The 21,491-nt window shown below is 37.0% G+C and overlaps 2 protein-coding genes and 1 pseudogene across 3 annotated transcripts; 2 read left to right on the plus strand and 1 right to left on the minus strand.

Annotated features, from left to right (window-relative positions):
* Positions 1-997: 997 nt before the first annotated feature.
* Positions 998-2,052, minus strand: LOC139017686 (olfactory receptor 4C5-like). Its single transcript, XM_070426291.1, has one exon. It carries the CDS (start codon positions 1,997-1,999, stop codon positions 998-1,000), a length of 1,002 nt encoding a protein of 333 aa, XP_070282392.1. The 5' UTR covers positions 2,000-2,052.
* A 10,665-nt stretch (positions 2,053-12,717) lies between these two features.
* On the plus strand, positions 12,718-14,661 carry LOC139017884 (olfactory receptor 4C12). Of its 2 annotated transcripts, XM_070426496.1 has the most exons (2): positions 12,718-12,731; positions 13,746-14,661. In XM_070426496.1, exons 1-2 carry the CDS (start codon positions 12,718-12,720, stop codon positions 14,659-14,661), a joined length of 930 nt encoding a protein of 309 aa, XP_070282597.1. The 2 variants fall into 2 exon arrangements, with proteins under 2 accessions (XP_070282597.1, XP_070282596.1); XM_070426495.1 differs by lacking the exon at positions 12,718-12,731 and having other exon boundaries at positions 13,732-14,661.
* A 1,574-nt stretch (positions 14,662-16,235) lies between these two features.
* LOC139017687 (olfactory receptor 4C12-like) lies at positions 16,236-17,112 on the plus strand (annotated as a pseudogene).
* Positions 17,113-21,491: the final 4,379 nt, after the last annotated feature.

Consider the following 21,491-nt stretch of genomic DNA (forward strand, 5'->3'; position numbering starts at 1 on the left):
ACCTTGAGCTACTTTTCATTTGCTTGTTGGTCATTTGTGTATCTTCTTTGTAGTAATGTCCATTCAAGTCCTTTGTCCATTTTTAAGTTGGGCTATTTTTGCTCTTGAGTTATATGCATTCTTTATGCATTGTGGATATTAACCCCTTACCAAATGTATGGTTTGCAAATAGTTTTCCCCATTCTATAGGTAGTCTTTTCACCCTCTTAATTGTTTCCTTTGTTGTATAGAAATTTTCTATTCAAATTTGAATGTGTCTTGATTATTCAGCTATTATCAACTCTCTCATTTGTACCAGATACTTTTGTTCCTATTAGCTAAGGCACAAATTCATTAAATAAAAAATTACTTTGGAGGTGAAGTGGTATATAGGATGTCTTTGAGAAAAAAGGGCTACATAAATTATTTTCTGCCTGTCAAATCTTGTGCAAGATTGCTCTCTGAATGTACCTGGAAGAATTTTATATCCCTCTATGGCTTTGGGAAGAAAAATAATTTATTTTGGAAAGAGCCCATATTACAATGTAAATGGTGCTATCTGGAATTGTGTAATGCAGAAGCATTAATTTTGGAATGAGTCCTGCCTTAATGACACCCTCTCATTCCTCAAAACCCATTCATTTTTGGTTGATCCTCATCTCTTACAATAATAAATCTACTTTGACTACAGTAGTTGGGATTAAAACTAAGCATTTTCAACAAAATTTCCATCAGGCCTATTTGTTTAAATATTTTAATTACTTAGCCTGTTGGTTATATTATCTATACCTGAAGATTTACAGAGAATTGTTCTACAGAATACACAAATTCAGAGATTTTCTATACATGTGACATTTTAATGTTGATTAGCAATGTCCCTTTGAGCAATAATTCATAAATACAAAGAAGTTTCTAACTGTAGGGAACTTTGGTCATCATTTAATCAAATATTGATATTTTATGAAAGAAAAACCATTGAAGATTTTAGAAAGCAAGGGGAACAAAAATCTACTTAAACTCACATTATTTTGACTTCAAGACCATTATCCTTTCTATTAGTCACACTTGTTCTTAAAATATGAATAGATTTTATTTCGATTTTCTCTATTAGTTTTTGGCTCCAGAGCTTCCTCATGGCATTTTTCATCTCTGAGTTTCTGAGGGTGTAGATTAAAGGGTTAAACATGGGTGTTATCGTAGTATAAAACAGAGCCACCACTTTATCACTGGGGAAGGTGATCATGGGCCGAAGGTACACAAATATACAGGGTACAAAGAACAGGACAACGACAGTAACGTGGGAGGTGCAGGTGGAGAGAGCCTTCTGCCGGCCTTCAGTACTGTGAGTTCTTAGGGAGCAAAGGATGTGGACATAAGAGGTGATAAGAATAGAAAAAATTAACATACTCATCAGTCCACTGTTGGCAGCAACAAAAAGTCCGAAGATGTGAGTGTCAGAGCAGGAGAGTTTTAGCAGAGGGAAAAGATCACAGATGAAATGGTCAATGACATTGGGGCCACAGAAGGGTAACCAGACGATAAAAAGAATTTGAATCAGAGCATGAAGAAATCCTCCGGCCCAGGCCATGGCCACCAGGAGGCTACACATTTGCTTGTTCATTGTCATTGTGTAGTGCAGGGGCTTGCAGATGGCCACATAGCGGTCATAGGCCATGACTGTGAGCAGGATGATCTCAACTCCCCCAAAGAAATGTTCAGCAAAGAGCTGAGTCATGCACCCTTTGAAGGAGATAGTTTTCTTTTCAGTGAGTAAGTCAAATATCATTTTGGGGAGCATGGCAGAAGAGAAGCAGCCATCTACAAAGGACAAGAAAGAAAGAAAAAAATACATGGGGGAGCCCAAGGCTCGGCTGGTGGTGATTGTCACTACAATGAGTAGATTGCCTGCCATGGTGAGGAAGTAGATCACTGTGAACACAGCCAGCAGGACTTTCTGCACATCTGGGTTCCGTGTCAGGCCAAGCAGGATGAATTCTGTCACGTTGTTCCTTCGCTCCATGAGTCCACTCTAGCATTTGGATAACTGATTTATCTGTGAATAGCACAGGGATTGCAGTTGTGGCAGATACATTTTGATCAAGCAAATACTTTCTGTCAGGATTGTTTTCTGTAAGACTGATGGAAACCCCAAGCAGATAAACCCAAGACTTTTGCTATGTATTAGTCATATAATGAATACATAGCACTTCCTTTCTTTCTCTCCTTCCCTCGCCCCTTTCCTCCTTTCTTTCACTCACTCACTCATTCCACTCATATACATAAATACAGTATTATGACTGTTGGTTTTCCAGACATCTTTCCTGTAATTGTACACAGATGGCTACTCTCCCAACAATTGCCATAGTGTTTTACCCCATACAGAAAAGGAATAAAGAGAAGACCCATAAAGGAGCAGAGGCTTGAATTCAAGAGTCTATTTCCACATGTCTCTTTTCTTGTCACTTGTGCTGATGAGGATAAAAGTCAGAGTTCATTATTCTTACTATCTTTAATTTGTTTCAGGGTGAATGAAATTAGATATTAAAGTTAATTCAATTAGATATTAGAAATGATATAGTCACATTCCAGAAAAACAGAACTGAGTGACTGTTTGAGGCTCCAGTAAGATATATCTGGCAGTTAGATTATGAGCTTATACTATATTTAAACACAACTAAGGATATAATCAAACAGGAAGGAAGAAGAACATTTTGAAGAGGATGAAGCAGACAGCATGATGCAGTGCGAAGTTCCCCAGATTTATTGGAAACTTTAGAATTCACTGTTTAGAGAACTTCTGTCATGTTTAGGTTTCAGGGTCATTTTGCAAATCAAAACTCAATTTAAGGAAGAATAGGAGAAATTCTCAGGATCTACTACAAAACAGCTACTTTTAAAGTGAAGAGGAAACACAAGCATCATAATTTGTTGGACAGAGTATATTCTTTATAGCCAGACTGTTTTTCATTCTGTTTTCACTGATTAGTAGCTATGTGAAGTTGTGTATAGATCTTAGTCGACTGTGCCTGAACTTTCTCATATATAAAATAGGAAAAATAAATGGCATAAAGGTACTAAAGTATATGATTATTACACAAGCCAAAGTTTTATCCTAAAGGTAAATCATAGAGCTCTCCACACACTCTAAATTTTTGATGAAAGAATAAAAATGAACCCCCCATCAGTATTCTTATTCTTGAAATACTTTATTGTTATAATATTAACAAAGATAAACAGAGAATAAATGACCTAAATATTCAACTCAAAAATATAAAATAAAACTAATGAGCATAGATAAGCTCAAGAAGAAGCAAGTATAATCAAATTGCAAAAGAACCCCATTAAAAAATAATACTTAAAAGAATATCATGCATAGTTCATAAAATATTTTTTAATATTTGAATGGGAAGTTTTCAAATAAAGTCTTTTCTCCTCGTGCCATCATCAAAAGAGAGAGAGAAAGAAAACCCCAAGTACCGTGTGTTAAAGCCTTCAACTAAAACATAGATCTGTTTAAAAACAGAAAAACAAAAAAAGTAAATATATATCTAATTTCTTGATAAGGAAAGAGCATTTTAAGTGAAATGCAATGGTATAAATATGAGATAAAACTAATGGGATCAACTACATAAAAATATGGAACACACTGGAAAAGTACTTGCAACAAGTATAACAGATCATCATTATTGTAGAAATTATTTTTACAAAAAAAGATCTATACACACCGGTATTAAAATAGGGGAAATAAAAAGATAATTCTCAGATAAAACATTAGATATCTAAAAATTCCTCTATTTCATAAGTCATCAAAGAAATACAATTTAAAAACAGTGACATACTTCAAACTGACAAATTGGCAAAGATTTATGACAATTATATTACCCAGTGCTGGTGAGTGTGTATTGATATAGAATATTCTGGAAAGAAGTCTGATTGTACACGATAAGGACTTTATAACCGGTCATGTCCTTTGGTCCAGTACTCCTTACACTTAGGAATATATTAGAGATAAAAATATAAACAAAAATTATGCTTACAGGTTGTATTTCACAATATATTTTTATGATAGTGTAAAAGTGAAAGCATTTCAGTTGTCTACGTAAAGAGGAACAACTAATGAATTATAGTTTTAAAATATCATGTGGACATTAAATTTATTTGCAAGAATTAATGGCGTGGAAAGAGTCTTCCAATATAATATTGGGTGGCAAACACAAATTATAAACAGTTTACAAGTTATGATCTAAATTGTCCAAAATAACATTTATACATAGAAAAGTATTTGAAAAAAGTATACTAGCGACTAATAATGCTTATTGGAATTGTGGGTTAAGGATGATTTTTGTATTCTTTTAAAAATGTTCTGATCCAAGTTTTCTACAAAGAAATATATTACTTTTATAGTAAGTAAAATAATTTAATGATATAAATTTTATTATTTTATCTTAGGTATTGGTCCATAATATCCTGACTGATTCCTTAGTAGACCAAGTATGCCAGTTTCATAAAAATCCATGACAGTAGAATCACCATAGGGGAGGAGGGTTGTAGGGCTCGGTGAAAAAATGTGAAGGGATTAAGCAAAAAACTACAACAAAAAAACCCAACGAAACCCAACAATACAACACTTCTCCCAAACAAACAAACAAATCCCCCCAAAAAACTCACAGACCCAGACAACAGCAGCATGATGATTACCAGAGGGGAATGGGGGTAGGGGGAGGTAGGAGAGGGTACAGTGAGGATAAATGGTGATGGAAGGAGACTTGACTTGGGGTGGTGAACACATAATACAATATACAGATGATGTATTATAGGATTGTACACCTGAAATCTATATAATTTTATTAACCAATGTCACCCCAATAAATTCAATATAAAAAAAAGGAATCACAGACTGTACCTACCTTTCAGAATGCATTTGGGAAGGAAGTAACAGATCCCATTCAATAACAAGGCATCTTATTTGTAGAGCACACTTTGCATGGAGGTAGCAGTCACTGACCCATTGCTAATGACTGCTCTGCAGGTTCATCCATTTTTATCTTAAGTATAATGCCCCCCCCCCCCCCCCCCCCACTTAATGACCTGAAAACAATTGCTGTGACTTCCTAAATGATGCTCAGTTTATGGGCCTGGGTTTAGTTCTGCTTTATAGGTTCACACCATCCTGTGAGTGTGAGGCACAGTATCCCAGCTCAGATAATGAATTTCTTTAGTCAGACAGCTACCAAAGTTTAGGTTTCAAACGAAATTGATGGAAAAAATACCTGACCGTTAGAGGACATCTCTCCAAGCCACCTTCTACTCTCTTGCCAGTCTTTCTTGGTGATCAGATGAAATATATCATAACTAGAGGCCTGATGCACGAAATTTGTCCAAGGAGCTTGGCCCTCGCAGCCCTAGCTTTGTCCGGAAGGCTGTCCAGAAGGTCCTTCAGCTATCTGGTCTAATTAGCATATTACATAATTATACTATTGCTTTTATTATTATAGATAGGCATTTGATTTGAGATCTAATCTGATTTAAAGCCGCAGAAATATCAGACTATGTTATAGCAGAAAAGTTAAGGATTGTAAACACCAGAAAATCAAGCAACAAATGAAAGTTGCCTTGAGTAGCAGGACCCTGAACTCAGCTCTTTTAAGCCTCCTTTTTTAAGCCTGCACTCAGCCAGGAGATAACTCCTTTGATCTGGGAGTCTGGATCTAAATGGATTGGAAACTCAGAACCAAACAGCTTTTGTGATCTGGGGCTGGTTATGCTTATGTGGTCTTCTTGGGTTTTCCTTATAAACATTTTCACATGTGATTTCAGGGAAATATTTAAATGGGTATTACTCAAGTGCAAGGAGTTAAGGTGACTTTTACTCTCAACTCCCAGAAGACTAGAATTAGCAGCTCCAACCAAATCAGTTTATACTTTCTCTCTTGTGGCCAAGGCATGTGTGACCATCAGGGCAGGGAGAGCCAGCTGGGCTGTGTTAGCAGCTCTCTATGGTTGTGTTTAGGAAGTGATTCTAGAATCTGGAACCTAAGGCACAGAATGTTCTAGTCATCAGTGGGTGCATGAGCCAGCCAGGGTATCTTATACAGTGTTAGTAACACCTGTCTCAGAGTTATAGGGAGGATTGTGCAAAGTAACATGTGAAAACCTCGTAGGTAGTGCAAAACTGCTGTTCTATGGTCATTGTCCTGAGGTTAGAAAACATGCGCTTTAATAATACATTTTGAATCAAGCTAAAGAGTAAGAGTTTTGCGGATACTTTTATTTTTATAATATCTTGGGCAACTCCTCCAACTCTTTATACCTAAATTCTCACATCTATAAAATGTGCGTGATAAGGATACCTAATGGGGGTTCTGTGAGATAAAGCATATAATGTGCTTAGATTAGTGGCTGGCATAGAGTAAAAGCTCAAGGTTTGTTGTCATGTCTGTTACAGGAAATCAGAGCTCATGATGTGACCAATTCAGATTTTTGGCAGTAATTGTCTCAATTTATCTCTATCTACCTATCTATCTATCTATCTATCTATCTATCTATCTATCTATTATCTATCTATCTATCTATCTATCTATCTATCTATCTATCTCTGTACCTATACCTATACCTATACCTATACCTATACCTATACCTATATACCTATATACCTATATATCTATCTCTGTCACTATATCTCTATCTATTTATGTCTATATTGATAAAGTATTGGTAGAATCTGGGCAAATACAGAAATTAGAGGAGAAGAAAGACCAAGTTTTAAAGTATTGAATACTGATTCATAAGTCATAATTCTGAAATCTTTCTATGAGTGTTTGATCTTCTTTTTACTTAAAAGTCTGACTGAAGTTGAGAATCCTTGAAAAGTTGTAAGAGATAAAGGAAATGTGGATACAGTGAGAACTAACATATAATGAACATTCTGTGTTTATGTCACTCTGCTAAGTGTGATATTTCATCTAATTCTCACATTATCCCCTTGAGAGAGGAATTAATAATTCTATTTTATGTTCACGGAAATTGATGTTCACTATGAGCATCATTTGATCAAGGTAAAAAAAGCTAAAATTTGGTAGAGATGGTAGAGATTTGATTTAAATACAAACTGATCTAATTTCTAGGCCTGAGCTCTAACTATTACGTTATTGTGGTGCATTAGACATGATGTGTCTCGTGCACAGGGAAGGAAGGGGCAGGAGATGCTGATTCAGATCAAATGTGCATTATTTAGAGGCTTTGGTTCTACCATCAGGGCAGACAGGACACATGCCTCAGACAGATGCCACGTGCAGCAGTGACCATATAGGAGAGCCATTTCAATGGGTCAAAAGGAAGTCATGTGGAAAATACTTTAAAATGAATAAAAATGAAAACAGAGCATACTATAATTGATGGGATGCATCTAAATTTGTAGCTATAAATACCTATATCAATAAAAGAAGGAAGATCTCAAATTAACAATCTAACATTTTAAATTAAGATTCCAGAAAAAAGAGCCCTAATCAGTTTGGCTCAGTGGATAGAGTGTCAGCCCATGGACTGAAGGGTCAAGGGTTCGATTCTAGTCAAGGGCATGTACCTTGGTTGCAGGCTTAACCTTAGTAGGGGACATGCAGGAGGCAGCTGATCGATGTTTCTTTCTATCCCTCTCCCTTCCTCTCTGTAAAATCAATAAAAATATATTAAAAAAATAAAGATATTGGAAAAAAGAGCAAAATAAAACCAAGCAAACAGAAGGAAGTAACAAAGACTCAAGCAGAAATATAACAATTAGAGAACAGAGGACAGAAAAACATCAAAACCAATAGTAGATTCTTTGAAAAGATCACCAAAGTGACAAAATTTTATCTAAATTGACAAAAAAACGAGATGGAGCCCTGACTAGTGTGGCTCAGTTGGTTGGTTGTCCCATTGTTGCAGAAGACTGGAGAAAAACCAAGCCATGCTTAGAGAAAGGGAGTTACATTTTATTGATAAATTCTGCGCAGGCCCAGAAAAATGTGTCTTTCAAATTCTGGGCCCTCCAACATGGAGGAAACTCTCTTTATTTGTACCTTTTCCAGTCCTTTGTCTCCCAAATTTGGAATGAGACTTCTGGGCCTTCTGAGAAAGAAGGCCTGCGTGCTGGGAAGGGGCCATGAGACCATATCTCAAGGCCTAGCCTGGTGTCAGCACTGACATCTCTGTCTGGGGCATCTTTATGGCCTCTCTGGAATAGGAGTAGTCTTATTTTTCTTATTATTTAAGCCAGAAGCCAGAATAGCAGGGTTAAAATTTCAAACAGCAGTTTTTATATAAGATGGATGCTTCACCATGCACTGAAAAGTTGCTAGTTCGATTCCTGGTCTGGGCACATGCCTGGGTTCCAGACTTGATCCTCAGTAGGGGGCGTGCAGGAGGCAGCCAATGGATGTTTTACTCTCACATAGATGTTTCTCTGTCTTTCAAAATCAATAAAAAATATTTCAAAAAATAAAAAGAGAGATGGAAGATTCCAATTAGTAAAATCAGGAATGAGACAGGGGAAATTACTACCAACCTTACAGAAATAAAAGACGATTACAAGGTGATACTAGGAATAGTTGTATACCAATCATTTATATACCATAGAAGAAATAGACAAATTCTTAGTAATACCTAAACTACTGAAACTGATGCAAATGAAATAGGTAATCTGAATATACTGATAAGGAGGTAAGATATTGAATTAGTAATTTAAAAAACTTCCCACACAGGAAAACCCAGGCCATGATGACTTCACTTTGAAGTGAATTTTATCAAACTTTTCAAAAATTGTTTAAAGTGAATTTTATCAAACTTTTAAGAAAGAATTAACACTAATCCTTCACAAACTCTTTTAAAAAATAGAAGAGAAAGGAACACTTTCCAACTCATTATATAAGATCAGTATTACCCTTTTATCCAAATTAGACAAAGATATCTCAAGAAAAGAAAACTACAACCAACATCTCATACATATAGGCACAAAAATCCTTAATAAAATACCAGCAAACTGAATCCAGTAGCATATAAAAAAGGGTTATATACCAAGAGCAAGTGGGATTCCTACAGGTACAAGGTTGGTTTAATATATGAAAACTAATCAATGAAATATACCATATTAGAAGACATAATACTTAGTAATGATAACTGCTATTATTACTATTTTTCCTGGTGCTCCATCCACTGCCTAGCCATACATTTAAGTACAATAGTTGCTACAACTCTTACGATAGGTTACTGAAGCCACACTCTCTCCTAAGGCTGCAGAGGACTTGCTTCAGTATGTGTTTGCAAGATGACTAAACATATTTGGCTTTTCAAATCTCTACTGTCCTGAGGATATTATGTGTCAAGAAAATATGACAAAATCTGTTTGGTTAGGTAAGGCTTTTTTCATTGAATGGCCAGTGGAATTCCTAGACTCTCCCCAAAAAGGGATAAAAATCAATCTTTTTATATTTTTATACCATACAAGTTGGCACTAGGATTTTAGCCTTCTCTTGGTCTCCAACTCTAGATATCACTCTGCCTGAAAATATATCAAGTCGAAAGATTCCTACAAGCAGAATGTGTCCTGATGTGTGTATAGCACAGTTGGGAGATTGACTCAGTATCTCAACCTCCTCTGGTGGCCTCAGCCAGTGAGGAAATTTCCTCAGGGATATGCAACCTGCATGAAACCCCTTGTTGTTGTTTGCACAGCACTTAGTTCTTCAGGTTCTAGTTCATGATACCCAAGGGCCTATAAGAGGGGTGTTTATCACATAATCTTCTAGACCAGGAATATAGGCTATTATTCCATAGGTTTAAGTGCAGGGAAAAGAAGCAGTCAGGTGAGGATGTGTTGTTTGTACAGGAATTCTCCCAAAGACCTGTTTCCAAGGAAAAATCTTTAAAAACAGAGATAATTAATTCCCGGGAGGGCCAAACCTTGGATAGAAGGATAGGTTCTGTAACATTCTCAGTATCCTCTCTATACACTCAAGAAGCAGCTCTTTTCCTATTTGAAGAGCAGAGTAAGAGACAGTTGGTTAAGAAGAGATAGAAATATGTGTGTCTCTTGTTCTGTAACTATAGAGCTAGGTGCTGAAGATTAGAAGTTCCCTTAGTACTTGAGGACTTCATGTTTCAAATTCAACATCTCATTTTCTTATCTTTTGACTTGAATTTCTAAGGCATTGGAGTTTTGAAAATGCTTGGATGAAACCATTTGAATAAATTTGTGCCATTTTCATATTCTCTGCTTCCTATAATATTTTGTGATCAGTAGGGTCTTGAAAAATATCCATTATATAATATTATATTTGAACAGTTTCATATAATGGCTACTTCTTATTCCTGAATACTCTGGACATTCTCCTTAACTACAAAGGCAATTACGGTAAGTTAACCAGAATTGCAGATTTTTAATCCAGTTTTTACATTTCCATTTTCTACCAGTGGGTTTATAATTAAAATCATTGAAGCATTACTTTCTGATATTTGATGGGGATCACTTTAAGATGTTTTAGGGTATTTTGCAGAAATATTTGTTATCCTCACTGAATATGGGTATATTTATCTTATCAGGAATAGATTTACATTCTATGGGTCCATAAGTCAATTTCTAGGCTTTAGAGTGGGACACACACAGTAAATCAGCAAGTTGGAGCTGGATGGGCCATTGAGGGTTTCCTCCAGGGGTAGGGCATACGGTGTGTTGGTTCGGATAGTCAGAGATTGGCTTATGTACAGTAATTTATTTACTTGAAATAGTGCTCTGACTGATAATTTGCAGGGATAAAGGGGGATAAAAACCATACCTTGTACTGACAGGAGATATGAGAAGCAAATGAGAATAAAGAAGGAAAATTTGAGGTGAAGTTGAGACAGGATGTGTGACATTCACTCTGGTCAAGACAGAGGAAAAGAATAACATTTGGATTCTGTTTCTTAAAGAAAACTTCAGTCCTAAAACTGAGATCCATAAGAAGAATGAATTAATTTATAGGATCTATGAGGAAAGACTGTACCTTCCGCTTGTGGTTGGGAATCTATATTAAATACCAGGCTCAGGGGCACTTTTTATTCCGACTCTTCAAACTTTCTTGAATTTTGTTTCAACCAGGTAAGACTTTATTTCTCTTACGATGTATTTTAGTTTCAATAATATAACTGACTTTCTGCATCCCTGAACTTAGCCCTTTTTTAGAGAGTCAAGATAGGTATTGCTAAAGATAAGAGATGAAAGTTAATTCCCTTTCTCACTGTAGGGTGATTTTTTTCCCCTTGTATCCTTTGTCTTAAGGCATCTTAAGAAATGCAAGTTGTGTTGGTGGGGATAAATTACCTAGTTGGACATTGGAAGATCTGTGTTCTTATTGTGATCTGAGACTAATCAATTATCTGTGTTTTGTTGGGCTTCTCGTCTCTGGGCCTCAGTTTTCTTATTTCTAGAGTGTATTAGTTGATAAAATGAAAAGTTCTGAAGGATTTCTAATGTAAAGCAATTCTAGGGTCTTGTCCAGTGAACCCTCAAATTCATTAACATTTTATAAGTTAACAAAAGCACTGCCACAGATTTCATATGGTCACAGGCGATGGTGTTAGCTACCAACCCACTGTCAAACTCTGGCATTGCTGATTCCTAGGAGTAAATTGGATTTATACTGGAAAAGTACTAATGTTAAAGATAGAGACAGACATCCTGGATTTGAATACAGGTTCCTTTGCTTTTTTTTTTTTAACCATTATGACTTTGAGCAAATCATTTATCTTCTCCTAACCAGTTTTCTTTTCTTCAAAATATAGATAATTGAGTACCAACCTCAAAGCATTGTTGTGAAGATTAAACGAGATAATGCATTTAAAGTATTTAGTATAATGCCTAGCACATGGCAAACATTCCACAAAAATTAACTACCATTATAGGATCTATATGGTGTGAAAATAAATCTCTTTATGCTATTTAGTCTTATAATAAAAGTTTGCATTTCCAAATGTTTAAACATGTGGAATAAGTTTGTCTGCTTAATTCCTTGCCTTTTATTTGCAGTCCATGGGCCTTTTTATGAAAGATCAGGGTAATTCTGCTAGATCAACACTTTTCTCTACTTCTCGTTTCTTTAAAAATACTAGAGGCCCGGTGCACAAAATTTGTGCACTCAAGGGGGTGTCCCTTAGCCTGGATGAGAGAGGGTGCAGACCAGGCTGAGAGACCCCACTGGTGCACGATCAGGGCTGGGGAGGGACGCAGGAGGTTAGCCAGCTGGGGAGGGACTGTGGGAGGGCTCCAGGGCGTGTCCAGCCCTCTTGCCTAATCCCAATTGGCCGGGCCCCATCAGCAAGCTAACCTACCAGTGGGAGTGTCTTCCCCCTTGTGGTCAGTGCATGTCATAGGGAGCAGTTGAGTGGCCTTAGCATATCATTAGCATATTATCTTTGATTGGTTGAATGGCCAACTGGACGACTGGACACTTAGCATATTAGGCTTTTTATTAGATAGGATGGGTATTAGAGAGTTTGAGTGGTAACAGGCACACTATTGGTTTTTGAACTAGGACAGAAAAGGAACTGATCCTGTGCTTGAGTCTGCCAATTAACAGAGGACATCAAATATATCAATTTTGACATTAAGGCCAAGCTATTTCTGTGTGGTGTGGGACAAAAGGAGGCAGAGGAAATTGTAAACAAGTGTTTTATATATTTGAATTACCTTAAGGTTTGCAAGAAACTGAAGTAATAAATGAAATAATGATGATGAATGAGTCAAGTTTATCTGATTTTGATAATGAAATCTAATCTTTGGCACAGACTTTCAGGAATTTATTAAAACATATCAGTAGTCGGTTGTTGGTTCTCCCAAGGGCCATCTCCTCTAGAGAAGAGTTGGCAATTAGACGTGTACTCAGCTTTCTTCTTAAGGGTTCTTGTGCCTGGAAGGATTCTCCAATGCAGTGGTGATGTAGAAGCGGACCACTATCCTGGGGCTTGGAATGCTAAGGCTAGCTTCTCAATGAAATATTTGTGGAATCATCTGAAAAAAGTTTCCTTCCTATATACCTCATTATGTACTTTGTCCACGTGTAACATAGACAGTTTGTCTTACCTTCAATGCCTCTGTGCTTTAGGAATACATTAAGATATAAAGAAGAGCCCTAACAAGTTTGGCTCAGTGGATAGAGCGTCGGCCTGTGGACTAAGGGTCACAGGTTCAATTCCAGCATGTTACCTTGGTTGCGGGCACATCCCCAGTAGGGGCTGTGCAGGAGGCAGCTGGTCGATGTTTCTCTCTCATCGATGTTTCTAACTCTCTATCCCTCTCCCTTCCTCTCTGTAAAAAAAACAATAAAAATATTTTAAAAAAAGATATAGAGAAGAAACTAAAAAGAGAGTTCATGGACATGGATGCCAGTGTGGTGATTGACAGCACAGAAGGAATAAAAGGTGATGGAAAAATGAAATGAAATTTAAAATAAAAAAAGATATAGAGAATAAAGGTATCTGAGGGCCAGCAAAAAGTGACAATTAATAATTGACAAAATTAGTTTTAAATACTATCATTCAGTTTAGTTGAATGATATGTGTAGTCCTCATCAAGTAAGTGGAAATAGATTTTGCATTAAAATTTTCTGGTTGATTATTTATATTTGACTTATTGATTATCAGTATCAATGATTTAAGTTCATTTTATCTTCCTTTCTTTTCTTTCTATTTTTTAAAGGTAAAGCGTTCCTTCCTGGAGTTTTTATCACGCATACCACATAGATGGAGAATAAAAGGAATGTGACTGAATTTATTTTAACAGGACTTACACAGACCCCTCAAATGCAGAAAGTCGTGTTTCTGTTATTTTTGGTCTTATACATGGTAACACTCTCAGGCAACCTGCTCATTGTGGTTACCATTACCACCAGCCAGGCTCTGAACTCCCCCATGTACTTCTTCCTGACACATCTTTCCTTGATAGACCTAATCTATTGTTCTTCTTCAGCTCCTAAGATGATTGTGGATTCCCTTCATGAAAAGAAAATGATCTCTTTTAATGGTTGTATGGCTCAAGTCTATGCAGAACACATTTTTGGTGCTACTGAGATCATCCTGTTGACAGTGATGGCCTACGATCGCTATGTCGCCATTTGCAAACCTCTGCACTATACCACCATCATGAGCCATAAGCTGTGCATTCTCCTGCTGGGAGTGGCGTGGGCTGGAGGATTTCTCCATGCAACCATTCAGATCCTCTTCACAGTCTGGCTGCCCTTCTGTGGCCCCAATGTCATAGATCATTTCATGTGTGACTTGTATCCTTTGTTGAAACTCGTCTGCATGGACACTCATACCCTGGGTCTCTTTGTTGCTGCCAATAGTGGGTTCATCTGCTTGTTGAACTTCCTCCTTTTGATGGTCTCCTATGTGGTCATCTTGAGCTCCCTAAAGAAGTACAGCTTGGAGGGGAGGCGCAAAGCCCTCTCTACCTGTCTCTCTCACATCACAGTGGTCATCTTATTCTTTGTGCCCTGCATATTTGTGTATCTGCGCCCAGTAACCACACTGCCTGTGGATAAAGCTGTTGCTGTCTTTTATACTATGGTGGCTCCTATGTTAAATCCCTTAATCTACACACTCAGAAATGCTGAGGTAAAAAATGCTATGAGGAAGCTCTGGAGGAAAAAAGTGACTTCAGGTAAAGATTAAATGGAATCATTGAGCATTACAGATGGAAGTAATAGAGGTAATGTATCCCGAGCCTCTTAGACCTATGGATGAATTCATCCACCTTAGAAGAGGTTGGATGATACTTGCAGCTAGCCACCGAAGCACAGAGCTAAAGCTTGCAACTGGAATCCAGACTTACTGTCTCCCATTCCACACTTTTTTCATCATACGTTATTGCTTCTTAATCAATAAATACTAGTGTTTATCAATTACCTGGAAATTTGAAATATCTTTAGAAGCTAAAAGGCATGAATCTAGAATATTAAATTGGTGTTTAAATAATCTTATTATATAACATTGAGATGTTGGTTCCCATTAAGATTTCAATCTTTTGGAGAAGGTGTAGTTGTTGCTCATTGTAGGAGAAATTCAACAGGTTGCCCTGGGCCAGAACTACGTATAGACAATAAACTAATATATACACTAGGTCCAGCACTTTCCCTGACTCAATAAATGGTAACTACTATGGTTATCTCATCTATCATCATTGTTTGGAAGTTAATAACAGTTAAGGATATGATCTAGGAAATAGGTCAGTTCTGGTTACTGGCTTTCTGATATATCTGTTTTGATACCTTCACCTTTCTGTCAATTTCCTCACCTGTAACCCTAACCCTAACCTTAACCCTAACACTAGGGAAAAGTATGGCTTATGAGGAAATCCTTATATGTCTTTGACACTCTTTTTAAATGACTTAAATTAATAGAAACAATTGGATTTTTCACTGGTAAATATGTCTAATAATTTTGGAGTAAAATACATGCATCTTTGTATATTTGTGAGTGTGCCACATATATGTCCACATCATCGACTGACTCTTAAAACTTAAAAAAATATTTTTATTGATTTCTGAGAGGAAGGTAGAGGGAGAGAGAGAAACATCAATGATGCGAGAGAATCATTGATTGGCTGCCTCCTGCACACCCCACACTGGGTATCCAGCAACCCGGGCATATGCCCTGATGGGGAATAGATCTGTGACCTCCTGGTTCATAGGTCGATGCTCAACCACTGAGCCATGCCAGCCAGGCTGACTCTTAAAACTTGATGCATAGCCTTGGTCGGGTAACTCACTTGGTTAGAGCCTCATCCAGATACACCAAGTTTCAGGGTTTGATCCCCAGTCAGGGCACATAGGAGATTCAACCAATGAATTAATGCATGAATAAATGGGACAACAGTTTCTCTCTCTCTCTCTCTCTCTCTCTCTCTCTCTCTCTCTCTCCCTCTTCCCTCCTCTCTCAAATTAGTATATAATAATTAAAAAAACCTCAATGCATAGTATTTTTTTTCTTCTGATTTTGTTATACATTGTATTGTAGACAATTAAAACAAATCAGGAAATTGTAAAGAACAAAAAATAGCACCTATATTGTTATCTATATTAAGTGAATGAAACAGTTGATATGGTTTTGTATTTGTTTTTGTCTTCTGCAAATCTAAGAAAGTAAGACACTCCATGGATATATTTATTCATTAAGAGATAGTATCATTATTGAGGACGAGCATGACTTTCTTTTTAGGGAAGTCACTTGTCACCTGAACTGAATTGATGGAGAAGATGAATAATGGGAGGAATTCATTCCCCTGTGACTGACTCAAAATGTAGAGATTCAGAGATTTTCCTTTGTTGTGTTTTTAATAGTCTACTTGGTCACTTTGGCAGGCAACCCGCTCATTATGATTACCGTTAGCACCAGCAGGGCCCTAGGATCACCCATTTACTTCTCCTTTCCCACTTATGTCTTAATTGAGAAGGCTACTGTACTGCCTCCATGAACCCTAAAGTGCTAGCTGACACTCTTACTGTAAGTAAATTCATCTCTCTTAGATTGTGTATCACTCAGGTCTTCACTGAGCTTCTTTTGGTGCTGTTGAGATTATCCTTCTCACTGAGATGGCCTATGAGGACGGTGTGGCCATTGGCAAACCCCTGCACTACGCCGCCATCATGAGCCAACAAGTGTGTAGCTTTCTTGTGGCAGTGGCCTGGGCTGGTGCCTTAGTCTGTGCAAGAATTCAGATTTTCTTCACAGTCTGGCTGCCCTTCTGTGGCCCGTGTCATAGATCATTTCATGTGTGATTTGTACTCTTTGTTGAAACTTGTCTGCGTGGACACTGTTACCCTGGGTCTCTTTGTTGCTGCCAACAGTGGGTTCATCTGCTTCTTGAACTTCCTCATTTTGATGGTCTCTTATGTGGTCATCTTGTATTCTCAGAAGAACTACAGTTTGGAGGGGAGGCACAAAGCCCTCTTCACTCGTGTCTCTCACATCACGGTCATCTTATTCTTTGTGCCCTGCATATTAGTGTATCTGTGCCCCATGATCGCCCTTCCCAATGATAACTCTGTGGCTGTGTTTTATACCATGGTAACATCTATAATCAACATACTGAATAATGCAGAAGTGAAAAATGCTATGAAGTAGCTTTGGATCCAAAGGTCATTCCAATGGAGAAATAATCACAACAGCATCAAATGACTTCATCTTTTCAGTGGCAAAGAGAAAATAATATAATTTTCATGGTTCCAGACAAACTGACCACTACATATAAGTTTGTTGCTGAAAATTTATCATTAAAATATCCCATTAAGATTTATGTATTGTCCGTTTGGTTGTCAAACTTTGGTGTACTTTCAGAATCAGTTGAAATTCTTGTTAAAAATGCACAATCCTAGAATACAGCTCTAGAGATTCTAACTCAATAGGCCTGCTGTTGGATTGGAATATCTGCCTTTTAAACACATTATCCAGAGGTTTCTAAGCAATAGTGCGATAGATTGTGTGTGCATCCTCAGGCTACTATTAAATCACCTTTTAAAGGCATTTTCTTCTTAAGGTCTTTCAGAGCAAATTCTCTAGGAATCAATTCTTTGTAAATCATGCAGTGAAAGCTTGGTACCTTTGCAATTGCAAAACAAAAATATATTTTACCCCTTATTTTTTTATCTTTTAAAATGGTAATGATAATACTTATCTCATAAAATTTTGGGGCCAGTTGAATGAGTTTACATATGTTAGGTACTTATGAAAGTTTCTGGCACATAGTAAACTTATAAAAGTATGGGTGGAGGTAAGGGGGAGAGATCAACCAAGGGACTTGTATGCATGCATATAGGCCTAACCAATGGGCACAGACAACAGGGGGTGAGGGCATGAGCGGGGAGGGGGAGTCGGGGGGATAATGGAGGGATAAGGACACATATGTAATACCTTAATCAATAAAGAAATTAAAAAAGTAAAAGTATATTTAAAAGGAAAAAAGTATTGGCTGGTGCTGACCCTACTTCCAGTAGGGGCCGATCTTGGCTTATATTTCTTGTTGAACTAGCAAGAGCCTCATTCTGTTTGGATGAGGACCTCTAAGTATCTTGCCTTGGTCCCTATTTCCTTAGATGAAAAAAGTACCTCCTCATATGACCAATACCATGTGAGATAACTTTTCCCTTGCACTTCAGGCAAGGACGTTTATGTATTTTAGGTTAATTCAGCCTCTGTTAGCAGCAGGGTTCTGGGTATGGAGTTCACACAACTAGTATCGACTTCTGTCTCATTACTTCATGTAACATTGCGTGTATTTCACAAGCTCTAGAGATCTGATTTTAATCTGGGTTCATGTATATGATGAATTGGTAGTACATACTTCCTAGTGCCTGTCAGTCAGTGGGTACTTAATAAGTGTCACTGTCTTTGTTGCTTCCCTCATTTCTTCATCAGTGCTCCATTTCTGTTGAACTTTTAAAAAACTCTATGGTTTGCATTTATTATTCAACTCCATGTAGAGATTATATTAGGAGATCATGATGAACTTTCAGGATTCTGAGTAAAACCCCCAGGTTAATGTGAGATTGGTGAGATTCACTGCATAAACAGTTCACTTTAAAAGAAGGAATGTCTACAACATTAAAATCAGTTTAAGCAAGACCCCAAAATTTAATAAACTTTTTATGGCAAATAAGAAATCTATAATACAATAGTTAGTATAAAAGCTTTGCTATTTACTGCAATTTGGCTGATGCTACAAAGACAAGTTATTGTTTAATCCCCATAAGAGCCTGATGAAATCAAGTAATGCTTTCCAGAAGAATTAGCTGATGCTTGGAAAGTTTAGTTTTCTGTAGATCTTAGAATTAGAAAATGCCTGAATGGGATTTGAGTCCATGTATTTTGGGTTTAGAAGTTGCAACCTTAAACACAGTGGTATATGTCAGAATAATGAAATATACCACATAACACTTTCTTCTTTTTAAAAAATACATTTTTGTTGATTTCAGAGAGGAAGACAGAGAGAGAGATAGAAACATCAATGATGAGAGAGAATCATTGACCGGCTGCCTCCTGCACACCCCGTTCTGGGGATCAAGCCCACAACCTGGTAATGTGCCCTTGACTGGAATTGAATCTGGGACCATTCAGTCCACAGGTGAATGCTCTATTCACTGAGCCAAACCGGCTAGGGCTACCACATAACACTTTCTAGTGGAGGGACATAGGCACTAAGTAAGTAAGCATAAAAATCAAGCTGCACTCAGAGTGAGAAGTGCTTAAAAAGTGATGTGATATAAAGTGACTCAGAGAGCAGGGAGCCACTGCAGAGGGTATGTTCAAGGAAGACACAAGGAGAGGGATCTATGGTGGTTATCTAACTGTGTCCAGGGATGAGAGACAATGAACTCAAGGTCATGATTTAAACAAGAGAGTTTATGCATACTTTGTTTCTGCCCAGACTGGACTTCCCCTTTTTGGTCATTTGACCTTTATGATTTTCCCCAAGGACATGGTCTGTAAGTCCTGTTCTGCATGGTGATTATCCTGGTGGCATCTCTGGAGATGCAGAATCTGCCCTCCACATTATGATTAAGGTCCCAATGAATTTAATTAGAGAACTCTCACCCTTGGAGATGCACCAATTGAATGACACAGTAACCTGTGTTGTAGTTCCAATGTAGATAAAATGTTTATAGACCTTGCCCCTCACTTCAGAAAGTGTTTGTCAGTGTCAGTATTCACATGACTAGCTTTTCCAGGAATTGAAATGATGAAATCAAGACATTAAGAATATACAGGAAATTATTCTTTATCCTTCAGGTAACCCGATGGTCAACAATGCTCTATGACGACAGGCCAGTATAACTGGTTAGGAATCATGATGTTGGAAAGGCTATTTCACTTTTATTGCTACAAAACACAAACTACAAAATATTTATCTAAATAACTCATACACAATTTTTTTCTCCCATCAGAATGTTGATTTAACATTTGTTTGTTATTAGGACAAATTCTGCTGGCAATGGACATTTTGGGTCTCTGTTCACAATCAAGTTCAGAGTGAATCAGATTTCCTATCAGCCTGGACAGAGTTGGTCACATGGAAACAGCTCGAGGACCAGTGATGGTACATGTGTTACCTTGTTCTTTCTATCCGCAGAGATGGCCTCAGTGCATGAAGGACAAGGGAGAAGGCAGCACAGCCCAGAACAATGAATTGAATGGCTCTTTCATTATGCAGGTAACTCAGGAAGTAAATTTATACATATGATTCTGAACTAGGCTTTGAACGATACATTGGTGGTGTGAAAATTCACAGTCTTTTATAAGTTCTCCTATGTAATGGACCTGGAAAGTATTATGCTAAGTCAAATAAGCCAGTCAGCGAAAGACAAATACCATATGATTTCTCTTATATGTGGAATCTAATGGACAAAACAAACTGGCAAACAAAATAGAAACAGACTCATAATTACAGACAACAAACAGAACTGTCAGAAGGGTGGGGTGGGGGTTTGGGAGAAAAAGGTGAAGGGATTAAGCAGAAAGAACCCCCACCTCATAGACAACAGTATGGTGATTACCAGAGGGAAAGGGGAGCAGCAGGAAGTAGAAGAGGGAAAGGGGGGATAAATGGTGATGGAATGAAACTTGACTTGGGGTGGTGAACAGACAATACATTATACAGATGATGTATTATAGAATTGTAATCCTGAAATGATATAATTTTATTAACCAATGTTACTTCATTAAATTAGAACCACACCTAAAACCTATATGTTCATGTTGACCAATGTTACCCAAATCAATTTAATAATAAATATCAAAAAAGAAAAAAATTAGTTCTATGTAAATTCTCATACTCAGCCATGTCCTTTTGACTAGTAGAATATGTGGGAATTAATTCAATTCTGTAATACTCTTTTGTGTATTTTCATATTATAAAGATCCAGAATAAATTTACCTTTCTAGCATCAGTATTGTTTTTAAAATTTTAATTTATTTTTCAATTATTCTTTACATTCAATATTATTCTGTACTAGTTTTAGATGTACAGCAAAGTGGTTAGAATATCATGTACTTCAGTATTCTTAGAAACTAATTTCAAGTATAACTATTTGGGGATATTTAATAGGCAGATATTTTTTAAATTTTGTGATAGGTTCAATTAATATGTTCTTTAGGAATTGTTTGTTAATCTATTAAAAATTAGAGGACGCTGTAGCATCTGCCAAACTTGACTGAATGACTTTAAAAAAAATCCAAGGTAATTCTGCAGTAAGAAAACCCTTCAATTGCTACTTTTCTGTCTACAGGTGAGTTTCAGCATCTTGTATGATTTTTGGCCATTTTGATTTATTTTTCCTTTATTTCCCTGATTCACCCACTTTGTATTGGTTTGCTTATCTTTCATTTGTTAAATTACTTAGAGCTCTTTGTCTATTTTAGATATTAACTCTGTATATGTCCTCTAAAATGTAAATTTCCCCCCAAACTACGTTTGTCTTTTGACTTTATGGTATCTACCACTAAATCCT

This window comes from Myotis yumanensis, unplaced genomic scaffold, assembly GCF_028538775.1.
Source record: "Myotis yumanensis isolate MYYU_CA2020_CCGP unplaced genomic scaffold, mMyoYum1.0.hap1 SCAF_10, whole genome shotgun sequence".
In the NCBI taxonomy this organism is placed as follows: domain Eukaryota; kingdom Metazoa; phylum Chordata; class Mammalia; order Chiroptera; family Vespertilionidae; genus Myotis; species Myotis yumanensis.

What these genes read in the sequence shown, in the direction of transcription:
- LOC139017686 (XM_070426291.1), bottom strand. Translation starts at nt 1,999, where the DNA reads ATGGAGCGAAGGAACAACGTGACAGAATTCATCCTGCTTGGCCTGACA.